This window comes from Salvelinus alpinus, chromosome 2, assembly GCF_045679555.1.
Source record: "Salvelinus alpinus chromosome 2, SLU_Salpinus.1, whole genome shotgun sequence".
Taxonomy (NCBI): Eukaryota; Metazoa; Chordata; class Actinopteri; order Salmoniformes; family Salmonidae; genus Salvelinus; species Salvelinus alpinus.
In genome coordinates, this window is record NC_092087.1 from 130,922,380 (window position 1) to 130,935,209 (window position 12,830).

Consider the following 12,830-nt stretch of genomic DNA (forward strand, 5'->3'; position numbering starts at 1 on the left):
TGAACCACATGAGTCCAGAGAGACAGAGGATGAGAACCAGAACAACAACTGTGATTCCTACAGCTGCAGTCAGAACTGAGGTTTGTTTCCCTACAATAAAATATGGATGATATGAGTACAATAGTACAATATTTGGACAATAGTACAATATTTGTTAACTGATCTAATCTCAAAGTATATATAATTATAAAACAAAGTATGATAAGCCAAAGTATAATTATTAATATTAGTTTGTAACATAATTTTGTATTGAAATATATAAGATGAATCTTCACCTGGTAAAATGATCATCAGAGCTGTAGAGTTCCTAGATCCTCTTCCATTCTGGGCCTCACAGTGGTAATGTCCATTGTCCTTAGACTTGAACTTACTTATGTTGTAGATCTGTCCAAATCCATTTAGAAAAGTCTCATTTTGAAAGTACCAGGTGTATTTGTCCACAGGTGGGTTGGCATCACTGCTGCAGGTCAGAGTCACTGAACTGCCCTCCACTATTTCACCAGAGGGACTGACTGACACTGAGGTGTTCTTTGGTTTATCTGATGTAAAAGACCAAACATTTTGTCAGAGTAATATTAACAATTAGTAAAAAATATATTTTTGTTCTAAAATGATTGATAAAGTAAGACATGTCTCTTTTGCCTGAATACATGATACTTGCTGAGTAGAATACTGTACTATTGTACTGTACTCACACACTGCAGGAGAGCTGGAGATCCTCATGGCCTTTTACAGCACAGTAGAATGAACTGTCTTCATTCTCACTGCTGATGGAGTACACGGGGGAGGAGTTATCTTGTACATTCCATCCATTCCTGTACCAGATGTAGGTGGGGTTGGGGTTGTCAGTCAGAGTACAGGTGGTGCTACAGGTCAGTGTCTTCTGTCCCTCTGCAGCAGGAGTCACATTCACCTGCAGACCTGAAACAATATGTATAAAACCACATACACCTCTGTGTTAACAGGATGGTTCATGTATTTATCCTGTAATTCAATATGATGTACAGTTGTATCATACAGGCAGTATTACCTGTGACAGACAGAGTTGTTCCTGGGAAACTACGACCCCATTCAATGTAGTCTGTTTTAAAAGTGAAGCGATACTCAGCTGAGTCCTCCTCTCTCAGATCTGTGATTCTCAGGGTGGAGGGACCTTTGTATTTTCCAGTGTACTCCACACGACCTGCATACCCTGGGTCTCTGGTTAGGTCTTCAGGGGTCGACTTATCACTTCTAAACCAGAATGTTGATGTGGTGGAATAATAACCAACATAAGTACAGGACATGTCCACTGTTGACCCCTTCAAGACACAGATTCTCCTCTTGGTGTAAGTCACTCTGTTGCAGCTCTGACCATCAACACCTGAAATATAAAGAGGGCATGATTTACACAGTAGAACATTGAGCTTCAGTAATCGTGTGATACAGTTTTGTTAGACAACTCTGAAGCTGTTTAGCAGAGAGAACTAATTATATCTGAAAAGTTATACTAGAATACTGAGTTGAATTCATACTCACACACTGCAGGAGAGCTGAGATCCTCATGGCCTTTTACAGCACAGGAGTAGCTGTCTACAGCATCAGAGTAGACTGAATAGGGGGACGTGTTGTCAGTTATTATCTGTCCGTTCTTTTACCAGATGTAGGTGGGGTTGGGGTTACCAGTCAGAATACAGGTGGTGATACAGGTCAGTGTCATTGATGTTGCCCACCGTGTTGGAGTCACCTCCACCTGAAAACCTGAATTAAAGGGGAGTAAAAACAGAGTACATTGTTTAGAATTAATGATTCATTTCCTGACTCTTCAACACTGTATAATGTGCTGTGCAGTGTTACCTGTGACAGAGTACATACATCTATGACATTGTCTGTAATTTCTATGTAATGATGAATATTGAAGTATTACCCTTCTCATTGACCTTAAATGATTGATACTTCCTAAGTAGAATCTTAGTTTCATTCATACTCACAAACTACAGGAGAGTGGAGGTCCTCATGACCTTCAACAGCACAGTAGTAAATGTTCACAGACGAATCCCAGAACACCAGCAAATTACTAGAGTGTTGTTGGGAAACAGGCTCATGTAGACGTTGTCCGTTCTTGTACCAGATGTAGGTGGGGTTGGGGTTGTCAGTCAGAGTACAGGTGGTGCTACAGGTCAGTGTCTTCTGTCCCTCTGCAGCAGGAGTCACCTTCACCTGCAGACCTGAAACAATATGTATTAAACCACATACACCTCTGTGTTAACAGGATGGTTCATTTATTTATCCTGTAATTCATTATTATTTACAGTTGTATTACAGTGCAGTATTACCTGTGACAGACAGAGTTGTTCCTGGGAAACTACGACCCCATTCAAAGTTGTCTGTTTTAAAAGTGAAGCGATACTCAGCTGAGTCCTCCTCTCTCAGATCTGTGATTCTCAGGGTGAAGGGACCTCTGTATGTTCCAGTGTACTTCACACGACCTGCATACCCTGGGTCTGTGGTTAGGTCTTCAGGGGTCAACTTATCACTTCTAAACCAGAATGTTGATGTGGTGTAATAATAACCAACATAAGTACAGGATATGTCCACTGTTGACCCCTTCAAGACACAGATTCTCCTCTTGGTGTAAGTCACTCTGCTGCAGCTCTGACCATGAACACCTGAAACACAGTGACATAACAAGAGGTCAACTGGATTATATTCTCAGTTCTTTCTAGAAATGCTAAAAGTTCTCAAAGTGAAACCACCACACACAGAGGTTAAACAGTATTGTTAATTAAATTCACACTCACACACTGCAGGAGAGAGGAGATCCTCATGGCCTTTTACAGTACAGGAGTAACTGTCTTCAGCATGAGAGTAGACTGAATAGGGGGACGTGTTGTCAGTTATTATCTGTCCGTTCTTGTACCAGATGTAGGTGGGGTTACCAGTCAGAATACAGGTGGTGCTACAGGTCAGTGTCTTATACTCTGAATACTGTTCAGGAGTCACCTTCACCTGAAAACCTGAATTAAAGGGGAGTAAAAACAGAGTACATCTTTTAGAATTAATGATTCATTTCCTGAGTCTTCAACACTGTATAATGTGCTGTGCAGTGTTACCTGTGACAGAGTACATACATCTATTACATTGTCTGTAATTTCTATGTAATGATGAATATTGAAGTATTACCCTTCTCATTGACCATAAAACTTCTTGTCAATAGGGGGGCACTATTTTCACTTTGGAAAAAATCGTGCCCAATTTAAACGGCCTCGTACTCTTTTCTAGATCATACAATATGCATATTATTATTACTATTGGATAGAAAACACTCTCAAGTTTCTAAAACTGTTTGAATTATATCTGTGAGTGAAACAGAACTCATTTGGCAGCAAACTTCCAGACAGGAAGTGAAAAATCTGAAAACGAGGCTCTGTTCCAGGGCCTGCCTATTCAATTGCCTTATATTTATCAATATGCATGCACTGCATACGCCTTCCACTAGATGTCAACAGGCAGTGGAAGGTGGAATGGGGTGTCTAGCTTGATCTGAGGTCGAACAAGAGCTCTTGGAATGACGTGTCCAGAATTTCCTTTGTCTACCAAGGCGCGGGAAGCACCTCCATATTGTCTTATGATAAGCGTTCGGTATACACGGCTAATATCTCCGGCTCTGATTTTATTTGATACATGTGATAATAACATCGTAAAGCAGGTTTTTTCAACCGAGTTCTATCAGTTTATTCAACGTTTATTTGGACTTTTGGGGATTTCCGTTCTTTGCGTCGAGAGAATATGGGAACGTTATCAACCTTGGCTAGCCTTGTGGAGCGAATTCGACAGAAGAAAATGACATTCTAAAACCAAACAACAATTTATTCTGGACCTAGGACTCCTTGTACAAGATTCTGATGGAAGCTCAGCAAAAGTAAGAACAATTTATGATGTTATTTCGTATTTCTGTGGAAAATGTTATTTCTATTCTCTGCCATTTTGGCGGGCGCTGTCTCGCAATAACGCAAGCTGTTTGTTTTGGTAAAGTTCTTTTTAAAAATCGAACACGGCGGTTGCATTAAGAACCAGTGTATCTTTCATTTGCTGTCCAACATGTATTCTTTAGTAAAGTTTATGATGAGTTCTTTGGTCAGATTAGGTGAGTGTCCAAAATATCTCCTGACATTCTGGGGAAATGTTGCTACATTTTCACAATGTATAACCACGGTTTGCAGCTCTAAATATGCACATTTTCGAACAAAACATAAGTGTATTGTATGACCTGATGTTATAAGACTGTCATCTGATGAAGTTGTCCAAGGTTAGTGATTAATTTTATATATTTTGCTGGTTTTTGCGATAGCTACCTTTTGCTGCTAATAAATGCATTTGTGTGTTTGGTTATTGTGGTAAGCTAATATAATGCTATATTGTGTTTTCGCTGTAAAACACTTAAAAAATCTGAAATATTGGCTGGATTCACAAGATGTTTATCTTTCATTTGCTGTACACCATGTATTTTTCATAAATGTTTTATGATGAGTATTTGGGTATTTCACGTTGCTCTCTGTAATTATTCTGGCTGCTTTGGTGATATTTTTGATGGTAGCTGCAATGTAAAACTATGATTTATACCTCAAATATGCACATTTTCGAACAAAACAGATTTATTGTATAACATGTTATAAGACTGTCATCTGATGAAGTTGTTTCTTGGTTAGTGACTAATTAGATCTATATTTGGTCGGTTTTGTGATAGCTACCTATGCGGTAGAAACATGGTGAAAATATGCGGTTGAGTCTTTGGCTATTGTGGTTAGCTAATAGAAATACATATTGTGTTTTCGCTGTAGAACATTTAAAAAATCGGAAAATGGCTGGATTCACAAGATGTTTATCTTTCATTTGCTGTATTGGACTTGTGATTTCATGATATTCTTATGCTATTATTTTCTTGTGGCGCTATGCTAGGCTATGCTAGTCAGCTTTTACTGATGAGGATGCTCCAGGATCCGGGATGGGTGTTAAGTAAAGGTTAAATAATTGATACTTCCTAAGTAGAATCCTAGTTTCATTCATACTCACAAACTACAGGAGAGTGGAGGTCCTCATGACCTTCAACAGCACCGTAGTAAATGTTCACAGAAGAAGCCCAGACCACCAGCAAATTACTAGAGTGTTGTTGGGAAACAGGCTCATGTAGACGTTGTCCGTTCTTGTACCAGATGTAGGTGGGGTTGGGGTTGTCAGTCAGAGTACAGGTGGTGCTACAGGTCAGTGTCCTCTGTCCCTCTGCAGCAGGAGTCACATTCACCTGCAGACCTGAAACAATATGTATAAAACCACATACACCTCTGTGTTAACAGGATGGTTAATTCATTTATCCTGTAATATATTATGATATACAGTTGTATCATACAGTGTAGTATTACCTGTGACAGACAGAGTTGTTCCTGGGAAACTATGACCCCATTCAAAGTTTTGAGTTTTAAAAGTGAAGCGATACTCAGCTGAGTCCTCCTCTCTCAGATCTGTGATTCTCAGGGTGAAGGGACCTTCGTATGTTCCAGTGTACTCCACACGACCTGCATACCCTGGGTCTGTGGTTAGGTCTTCAGCGATCGACTTATCACTTCTAAACCAGAATGATGATGTGGTGGAATAATAACCAACATAAGTACAGGATATGTCCACTGTTGACCCCTTCAAGACACAGATTCTCCTCTTGGTGTAAGTCACTCTGTTGCAGCTCTGACCCTGAACACCTGAAACACAAAGAGGGCATTATTTACACAGTGGAATATTGAGCTTCAGTAATCGTGTGATACAGTTTTGTTAGACAACTCTGAAGCTGTTTAGCAGACAGAATAATTATATCTGAAAGATTATACTAGAATACTGAGTTGAATTCATACTCACACACTGCAGGAGAGTGGAGATCCTCATGGCCCTTTACAGCACAGGAGTAGCTGTCCTTATCATTAGGGATGACTGAATAGGTGGAAGTCTTCACAGTTACTACCTGTCCGTTCTTGTACCAGGTGTAGGTGGGGTTACCAGTCAGAGGATAGCTGGTGGTTTTACAGGTCAGTTTCTTCCACTGTGACCAATGTGAAGGAGTCACCTTCACCTGCAGAGCTGTAGTAGATCAAAACATTAAAACCCTACATCACCTATTCTATAGTTTAATCACATGATGCAAGACATTCTCAAACACATTTAATTCTTAAATCTTTCATATATACAAATCCAATTTCTAGACCTAAATGGACAGTAGATATTAATTGAACAGACTAGCAGTATAAAGCATGTAACTGTACCTGTTACAGACAGAGTGACTCCAGGATCGCCATAATATCTCCCTTCAGTCTGATCTGTTGTAAATCTGAACTTGTACGTAGCTGAGTCTCTCTCTCTCAGGTCTGTGATTCTCAGGGTACAGTCTTTCTTCTTATCTCCATGATACTCCAGGCGACCTGCATACTCTGGGTCCTGACCTATATCTTCAGGTTCTACACCAGTCTTCATTTTAGTGAACCAGAAGGTTGATGTGACTTTATGACCACTGGGATATTTGTAAGAGCAGGACATCTCCACTGATGACCCCTTCAAGGTACAGATACTCTGAGTGGTGTAAGTCACACTCCAGCCATACTGACCCAGTACCACTGAACAGTCACGGAACACAAGGGTATTACACTAAGTCAATGCCAATTGGCTAACACTAACAGTAAAGGCTTTGTCCGTACTTTGTTGCCATAGTTGCTGAGTTGAGTGTGATTGGAAAACACATAAGCATCATTCAGTAAGGTAAGTGAGGTGTGAAAGATAACTACTGAAGTGAAGTGGAGACGCCTAACAGAACACAACAGAATAATAAAACACAAATGTAATTTTAACGTTCTACAAATGTCTGTAGATTGACAAACATATAAGTTATGAATGAGACCATACCTGTCACAGACCAGAGAAAGACCACCAACACACTTCCTGCTGTTCTCAAGACCATTGTTGCATCTCCCACCCTGCAGTCTTAGAAACATAAACAACAACTCACTCTATAGCTGGTGAATAACTCCACCTGATACATTGAAGTAGAAACTGTAAATGGGGTCCAGGGCCTCATTACTGAAAATGAACCAGGCTCATATTGTGTTGTGTTGTATTGTGCTATATGGTTGTCTATGTGAATACTGTCTGTCTAAGTCTATTGCACTATGTATGTAATGTGTGTGACGTGTTGCATGTCTGTCTACATCTGTCTATTTAAGATGTTATGTTGTATGATGCAAAAATAATTTCCTAATATATACAATCAAGTCATCAACAACAACAACAACAACAACAATACGTTACTGAACAGGGGCCTGTTGCACAAAACTAGGATAAGGGATTAAGCCAGGATATCTTGGTGATCCTGGCTCAATTGATCCGTAATCCGGTTGCACTAAAGATGGATAGGGGGCAGGAGGATATGTTATGGTATAAATTACCATGGAGATTTATTCTGTGGAGCTAGCCTGCTCCAGACCAGGCTAAATTCCAGGATCTATTTAATCTCATCCCTAATGTCAGTCAGCAGTCACCACAAATGGAAACCAATAGTTATTTCACTGCTCACTATACATTGTTATCACATATAACTAGACCCACTGTTATTATTTAAACGTTTGTGATCATTAATTTCAATGATTTTGGATAAAAAATGATTTTTAGATGATGTTGCTATCATTAGATAATTTACAGTTTCCCATAGACTATAAGGCTATATATAAAATGATAGAATATTAGGGCCACAGAGGGGAAAAAAACACAAGTCATAATATTGTAACCAGTTGTTTTAAAGGAGGACAGTTGTTAAAATGACAGATGTGGGGCATTTCGTGAAATTGTACTTCAGTATGGTTTCATAAACAAAGACATGCTGATGTGCCAGAATATTAAGTATCACATTGTCATAAGTATCAAAACTGTAAAAACAATATGTAGCTTTTCTGCAGAAAGAACCAGCCTCATAAATTTATGACTTTATCCTTTTTCTTCAGTGTGGCCCTAGTACTCTGTCATATAAACAAATACACATTCCATATGAATATAAAAACACAATGTGTAACATTATGTTCCTTTATTGAATAAGGACAAAACAAAGCAGGTAAACCATCAGCTCCTTTCGAAACTGAAGTCACAGTGACTCTACAAGATGGAAAGCACAGAATCCAAGCATATTATACAAAATGATACATACACATTCAAAGGTCTGTATATAACACACCCTGCATGTCTGCACACTAAAATAAATGCAGGACAAATCCATACACATCAACTGAACAGACAAATGAATGGATGCAGTAGCCTCCCTGCAGCCTTGTATTACACACAGTATACCGCACAAACATCATAAGAGGCCAAATTCGTCAAAAAACGAACCCAAAAAAACTCAAATTACTCTGCCACCGCAGGACATATTTAACCAAAATTGAAAGCACACATACTAACTAAAATAATTCAACACATATTGGTCCCTCAGCAGCCGACCACTGTCGTCATCAGGGAAGATTGCCGGATTGTCCCAGTCCATGGCTGGTGGCACTCTGGGGGCCCTCTCCTTCCTCAGGCAGGCCACATTGTGGAGGACAGCACAAGCCACAGTAATATCACATGCCCTAACAGGGCTGACCCTTAATTTGTGAAGGCAGTGAAAGCGTGCCTTCAGGAGGCCAAAGGTCATTTCAACTCTGGCCCTGGTCCTGGCATGGGCATGGTTGTAGGCCTGCTGTGCTTCCTGGGGGTCTGTGAAAGGTGTCAGGAGAAAAGGCTGGCAGCCATACCCCCTGTCTCCCAGCAACACACCAGAGAATTCACCTGTCAACACAAAATCTCATCATTACTACCTCATAAACACAGTGATATTCTTGACACAGCCATGATGGTTATAAATAGGGGTTGTGTGGCTTACCTTGTGATAGGCACTGATAGATTTCAGAGGCCCGAAAGATTCTGGAGTCATGGACTGAGCCAGGCCATTTTGCCACAACATTGCTGATCACACAGTCAGCATTGCAGACCATCTGAAATCATAAGATGAGGAATATTACACCAATCAATGCACATCACTGGCAATGAAGAGTGTTCGTCAATGGACAATATCAAAAAGTTATGTTCACCTGAACATTAATGCTGTGAAAGGATTTCCTATTCACAAAATCGGCCTCATGGGCACCTGAGGGGGCTTTTATCCTTATGTGTGTGCAGTCCACTGCACCAATGACATTGGGGAAACCTGTCACACAAAGTAATGAGTATCCTACTATGTGTTAACAGTTGTCCTGTAATTTGTAGATCCTCTTACCTGCAATCCTATAGAACTCCTCTTTGATGTCACAGAGTCTTCTGTGGCCAGGGAAGGAGATGAAGACATCTGCTAATGCTTTGATAGCCAGACACACACTCCTTATTGTGCGGCAAATTGTGGCCTTGTTCAGCTGTTCTGCATCCCCCACTGAGTACAGGAAGGCTCCACTAGCAAAAAAGCGCAAGGCCACACAAACCATTTGCTCCACACTCAGTGCATGGCTCCGTGCAGTGCGGTGCTTAATCCTGGGACCCAGTAGTCTGCATAGATACCTGATGCCATCTGCAGAAAACCTGTATCTTTCATATAGATGGTCATCAGGGAAGGCCAGTGGGTCCAACCGGTCCCTGAAGACCCTTTCTCGCCTGAAGGCTCTCCTCAGCACAAGTGCTTCTTCATCCACCACATCTCGCACGAATGGGCATGCCATTGTCAGAGCAGAAAGGAACACACAATTTTGGGCCTTCATATAGGCTAGTGGCCACACCTGGTGCTGGGGGGGTGGGCAAAAGAGGGCGATGCCTTATAACGATGACTTGGTTGTACTGATTGCTGGGAAAATAAAAAAAACCTTAGAAAGATGCCACCGTCCTGTGTGCTCACAATAAGAGCTCATATGTCATGGCTCACTTGACTTTACGAGAATATACCTAATTTTTATTTTGAGCTGTGTCATCTTCTTGGAGCTGGGGGAGGAAAGAAAAATAATGATTAATACATTTGTGTTACAGTTAGCATACAGTGTACATTGAAGGCATATCTCACCTCCCTCTCAAGTTTTTTTATTTCAAGGTCCAGTTTCCTAATTGTCCTCTTTTTTATTTCGGACTCCAGTGCAAGATTTTCCATCTTTTTCTTCTTGTACTGAATGTCTATGTCTGCCAGTTCTATTTGGCGCCGGAGGTGGTTGCCATACAACTTTCTGATAGCTTGTGAGCTCTGTGAACACAATACAATTAGCGCAGCTGGAATTTGGCAGGATGTGGTGTCCTTTTATTAATACGCACTATGTTGCCAGGCTGGTTTTCCCACTGTATAGCATCTGGGTCCTGTAAAAGAAATTAGATTTTTTGATTTTGATGAGGACTCCTCACCATTGTAGAGTAAATAGTACTTTCACAGTCTTAACATGATACCTCATGCCTTCTGGAATCCAGAGAGATGGTCTCCTCCTCATCATCGTCTCCATCATGTGCTGTTGCTGCTGCACTGGGGCCTTCACCCTATCACATTTAATCGGATTCATATTGAAGCTAGTAGACAAGACATGCCAGGCCTACAGTATGCCTTTGATGGAGTACTCACTGGATCAGCATCGTCTGGTGCTTGTGCTGGTGGCTCTAACAGGAACACAGTGCTGCCAGACACTGCAAGGCAATAGGTAAACCAAAGTCAGACAGTCCAAATTGATTCAATATGAATGTGGTTGTATCCCATGTAGAGATGGAAGGACATACCTTGAATGAAGCGGGTGGCATCTTGGGAGGAACCTATGCTCGTCTCTTTCCCCCCAGGGATCCCCTCTAAGACGGGCCTGCCTTTATTTAGCTCCAAGGCCATGTCCTCTGCTGGGGTAAGGTCAGCCTTTGGTGACCCACCACCCGTGCCTTGTCTGTGGGTATTCTTTTTCACTGCTAAAACAGTACAGACAATGTGTGAGTAGGCACCTTCTGGGTACAATATATGCTTGTGCTTTGTTAAATATTAGTCAGGGACCATACCATTCTGCAGAATGTTCTTGTATTTGATTTTGACCTGCTGCCATGTCCGTTTTGGCCCGTTCATGTTTAATCTACACACACACACACACACACACACACATTTAATGGAGTCACACTGCAAAAAATTACTTGGTATTTTTGTCTTGTTTTCAGTAAAAATATCAAAAAATTTATCATAGCTTTATACAGTGTGATGGAGTTACTTTACACAATTTCACTCATATCTGCAGTGCATTTCAATTAAAAATTTAACCGTTTCATAATTACAGTACAACTGCATTTTTGGAGATGTGAATTAAATATTTGAATTGTAATTGTGATGTTTCAGCGGAGCGGTGAGTGTGTAATTGTGCACTACTTACGCATTCAGGCGGTCTGCAATACTTTGCCACGCTTTTTCTCTTTGCTTTATCACTGTGGCGGTGTTGCCTTTCTTCTTAATTATATCTTTTACCTCCTCGTATGCCTCCATGAGGATTTGTGCTTCCGACGGTGAAAAGTACGCGGCTCTAGTTGCCATGGTAAATCAGTTAATCTGTGATCTGTGGCGGGGTCTATTTGAGTGAGCCGTGAGCGCGCACCTATCCAGGATTGGTTTCACCTGGCTTAATGAATCCGTGTCTGCTCATCCTGGCTTGGTCTTTGTGCAACCAATTAAGCCTGGACGCACATGTTTTGGCTTCATTGAGCTCAGCTGAGTCATTTATCCCGGATGTCTTAATTCTACTTTTGTGCAACAGGCCCCAGATGTGTAGAACTGTAAACACATATTGATTGTTCTGAAGCTGTTTTATTCTCAGAACCCCAAATATAGGAGGATAAATGTTCAATCCTCTACGGTCCGTCAAGCTGTACGGCAGCCTAAAGACTGACCACCAGGTTCAATGATAGCTCCTATCACCAAGCTGTGAGGATTAACAGCAAGTGACTCTCTCACACACACACACACACACACACACACACACACACACACACACACACACACACACACACACACACACACACACACACACACACACACACACACACACACACACACACACACACACACACACACACACACACACACACACACACACACACACACACATACTGAGCAGGGATTCCACACACTGAGCAGGGATTCAAATGTTTGTTTGCTTGTCTATTTTACCCTTTTAATCATCTCATCACTATGTAGATCAACACTCCTACACTGAGACAATTTATGAATACTGACCCTGATGTAACAACCAAAACACAGCTCAAAACATAACAAGAAGTAAAATGATACATTACCTTCAAGAATATGACTTATGACTAACAACAAATAACCCAAAACTATATTTCAAGATATCAAGAGTACTTACAGCCTGAAGGGGAGAGGTGTTGTACAGTGAGTCAACTTACTGGTAGTGAGTGGGAACTGCTAGTAAGTGTCAGTTCTGTGGTTGATACATATTTAAAGTAGTTAAGACACAAGTAGCTGATACAGAACTGTCCTTTCCTTCCTCTTTAAGACATTAACATGCATGAGGACCAGACCAGCATGTCAGAGAAGGAAGGTTACTGTATTAAAATGGATCCTACATTTCTATAATGGACAAAATGTCCCCCATTTCCACATTTATTTAAATACAGAACCATGTTAACAATATGTTGACTATTCTTTATGGAATGTTTATAATATATTAGAATGTGTTGCCTTGTCCCTCTGAGTTCTACATGGAACAGGTCAAAGTTCCTGTCACGCCCCGGCCTTAGTTATCTTTGTTTTCTTTATTATTTTAGTTAGGTCAGGGTGTGACATG

At 40.8% G+C, this 12,830-nt stretch overlaps 3 protein-coding genes across 3 annotated transcripts in view; all 3 read right to left on the reverse strand.

The window, feature by feature from the left end:
* The window catches only part of LOC139542518 (sialic acid-binding Ig-like lectin 14), an 11,169-nt gene extending 4,151 nt beyond the window's left edge, over positions 1-7,018 (reverse strand). The window contains exons 1-4 of the mRNA XM_071348048.1: positions 6,922-7,018; positions 6,288-6,635; positions 5,887-6,105; positions 276-539 (exon numbers count right to left, since the gene is read on the reverse strand). Coding sequence (XP_071204149.1) covers positions 276-539; positions 5,887-6,105; positions 6,288-6,635; positions 6,922-6,976 — 886 coding nt within the window. The 5' untranslated portion in view covers positions 6,977-7,018. The remainder of the gene's footprint in view (positions 1-275; positions 540-5,886; positions 6,106-6,287; positions 6,636-6,921) is intronic.
* A 1,036-nt stretch (positions 7,019-8,054) lies between these two features.
* Positions 8,055-9,450, reverse strand: LOC139568819 (putative nuclease HARBI1). Its single transcript, XM_071390916.1, has 3 exons — positions 9,317-9,450; positions 8,924-9,035; positions 8,055-8,829 (listed from the first exon to the last, which is right to left on the reverse strand). The coding sequence occupies exons 1-3, from the start codon at positions 9,383-9,385 to the stop codon at positions 8,459-8,461; spliced, it is 552 nt and encodes a 183-aa protein (XP_071247017.1). The 5' UTR covers positions 9,386-9,450; the 3' UTR covers positions 8,055-8,458.
* On the reverse strand, positions 8,055-11,791 carry LOC139568818 (myb/SANT-like DNA-binding domain-containing protein 4). The gene is made up of 9 exons (XM_071390914.1): positions 11,403-11,791; positions 11,041-11,111; positions 10,777-10,953; positions 10,625-10,686; positions 10,456-10,542; positions 10,327-10,368; positions 10,085-10,258; positions 9,970-10,005; positions 8,055-9,871 (listed from the first exon to the last, which is right to left on the reverse strand). The coding sequence occupies exons 1-8, from the start codon at positions 11,558-11,560 to the stop codon at positions 9,970-9,972; spliced, it is 807 nt and encodes a 268-aa protein (XP_071247015.1). The 5' UTR covers positions 11,561-11,791; the 3' UTR covers positions 8,055-9,871.
* Positions 11,792-12,830: the final 1,039 nt, after the last annotated feature.

Bases quoted from the DNA above. Each gene is read 5' to 3' on its own strand.
- LOC139568819 (XM_071390916.1), bottom strand. From the start codon at position 9,385: ATGTCTTCATCTCCTTCCCTGGCCACAGAAGACTCTGTGACATCAAAG. The intron at 9,036-9,316 runs GTAAGAGGATCT...TTATGATTTCAG, and splicing joins GGAGTTCTATAGGATTGCAG to ATGGTCTGCAATGCTGACTG. The intron at 8,830-8,923 runs GTAAGCCACACA...TTGTGTTGACAG, and splicing joins CTATCAGTGCCTATCACAAG to GTGAATTCTCTGGTGTGTTG.
- LOC139568818 (XM_071390914.1), bottom strand. From the start codon at position 11,560: ATGGCAACTAGAGCCGCGTACTTTTCACCGTCGGAAGCACAAATCCTC. The intron at 10,259-10,326 runs GTGCGTATTAAT...TTGTGTTCACAG, and splicing joins AAAACCAGCCTGGCAACATA to AGCTCACAAGCTATCAGAAA. The intron at 10,006-10,084 runs GTGAGATATGCC...TTCCTCCCCCAG, and splicing joins TAAAAAAACTTGAGAGGGAG to CTCCAAGAAGATGACACAGC.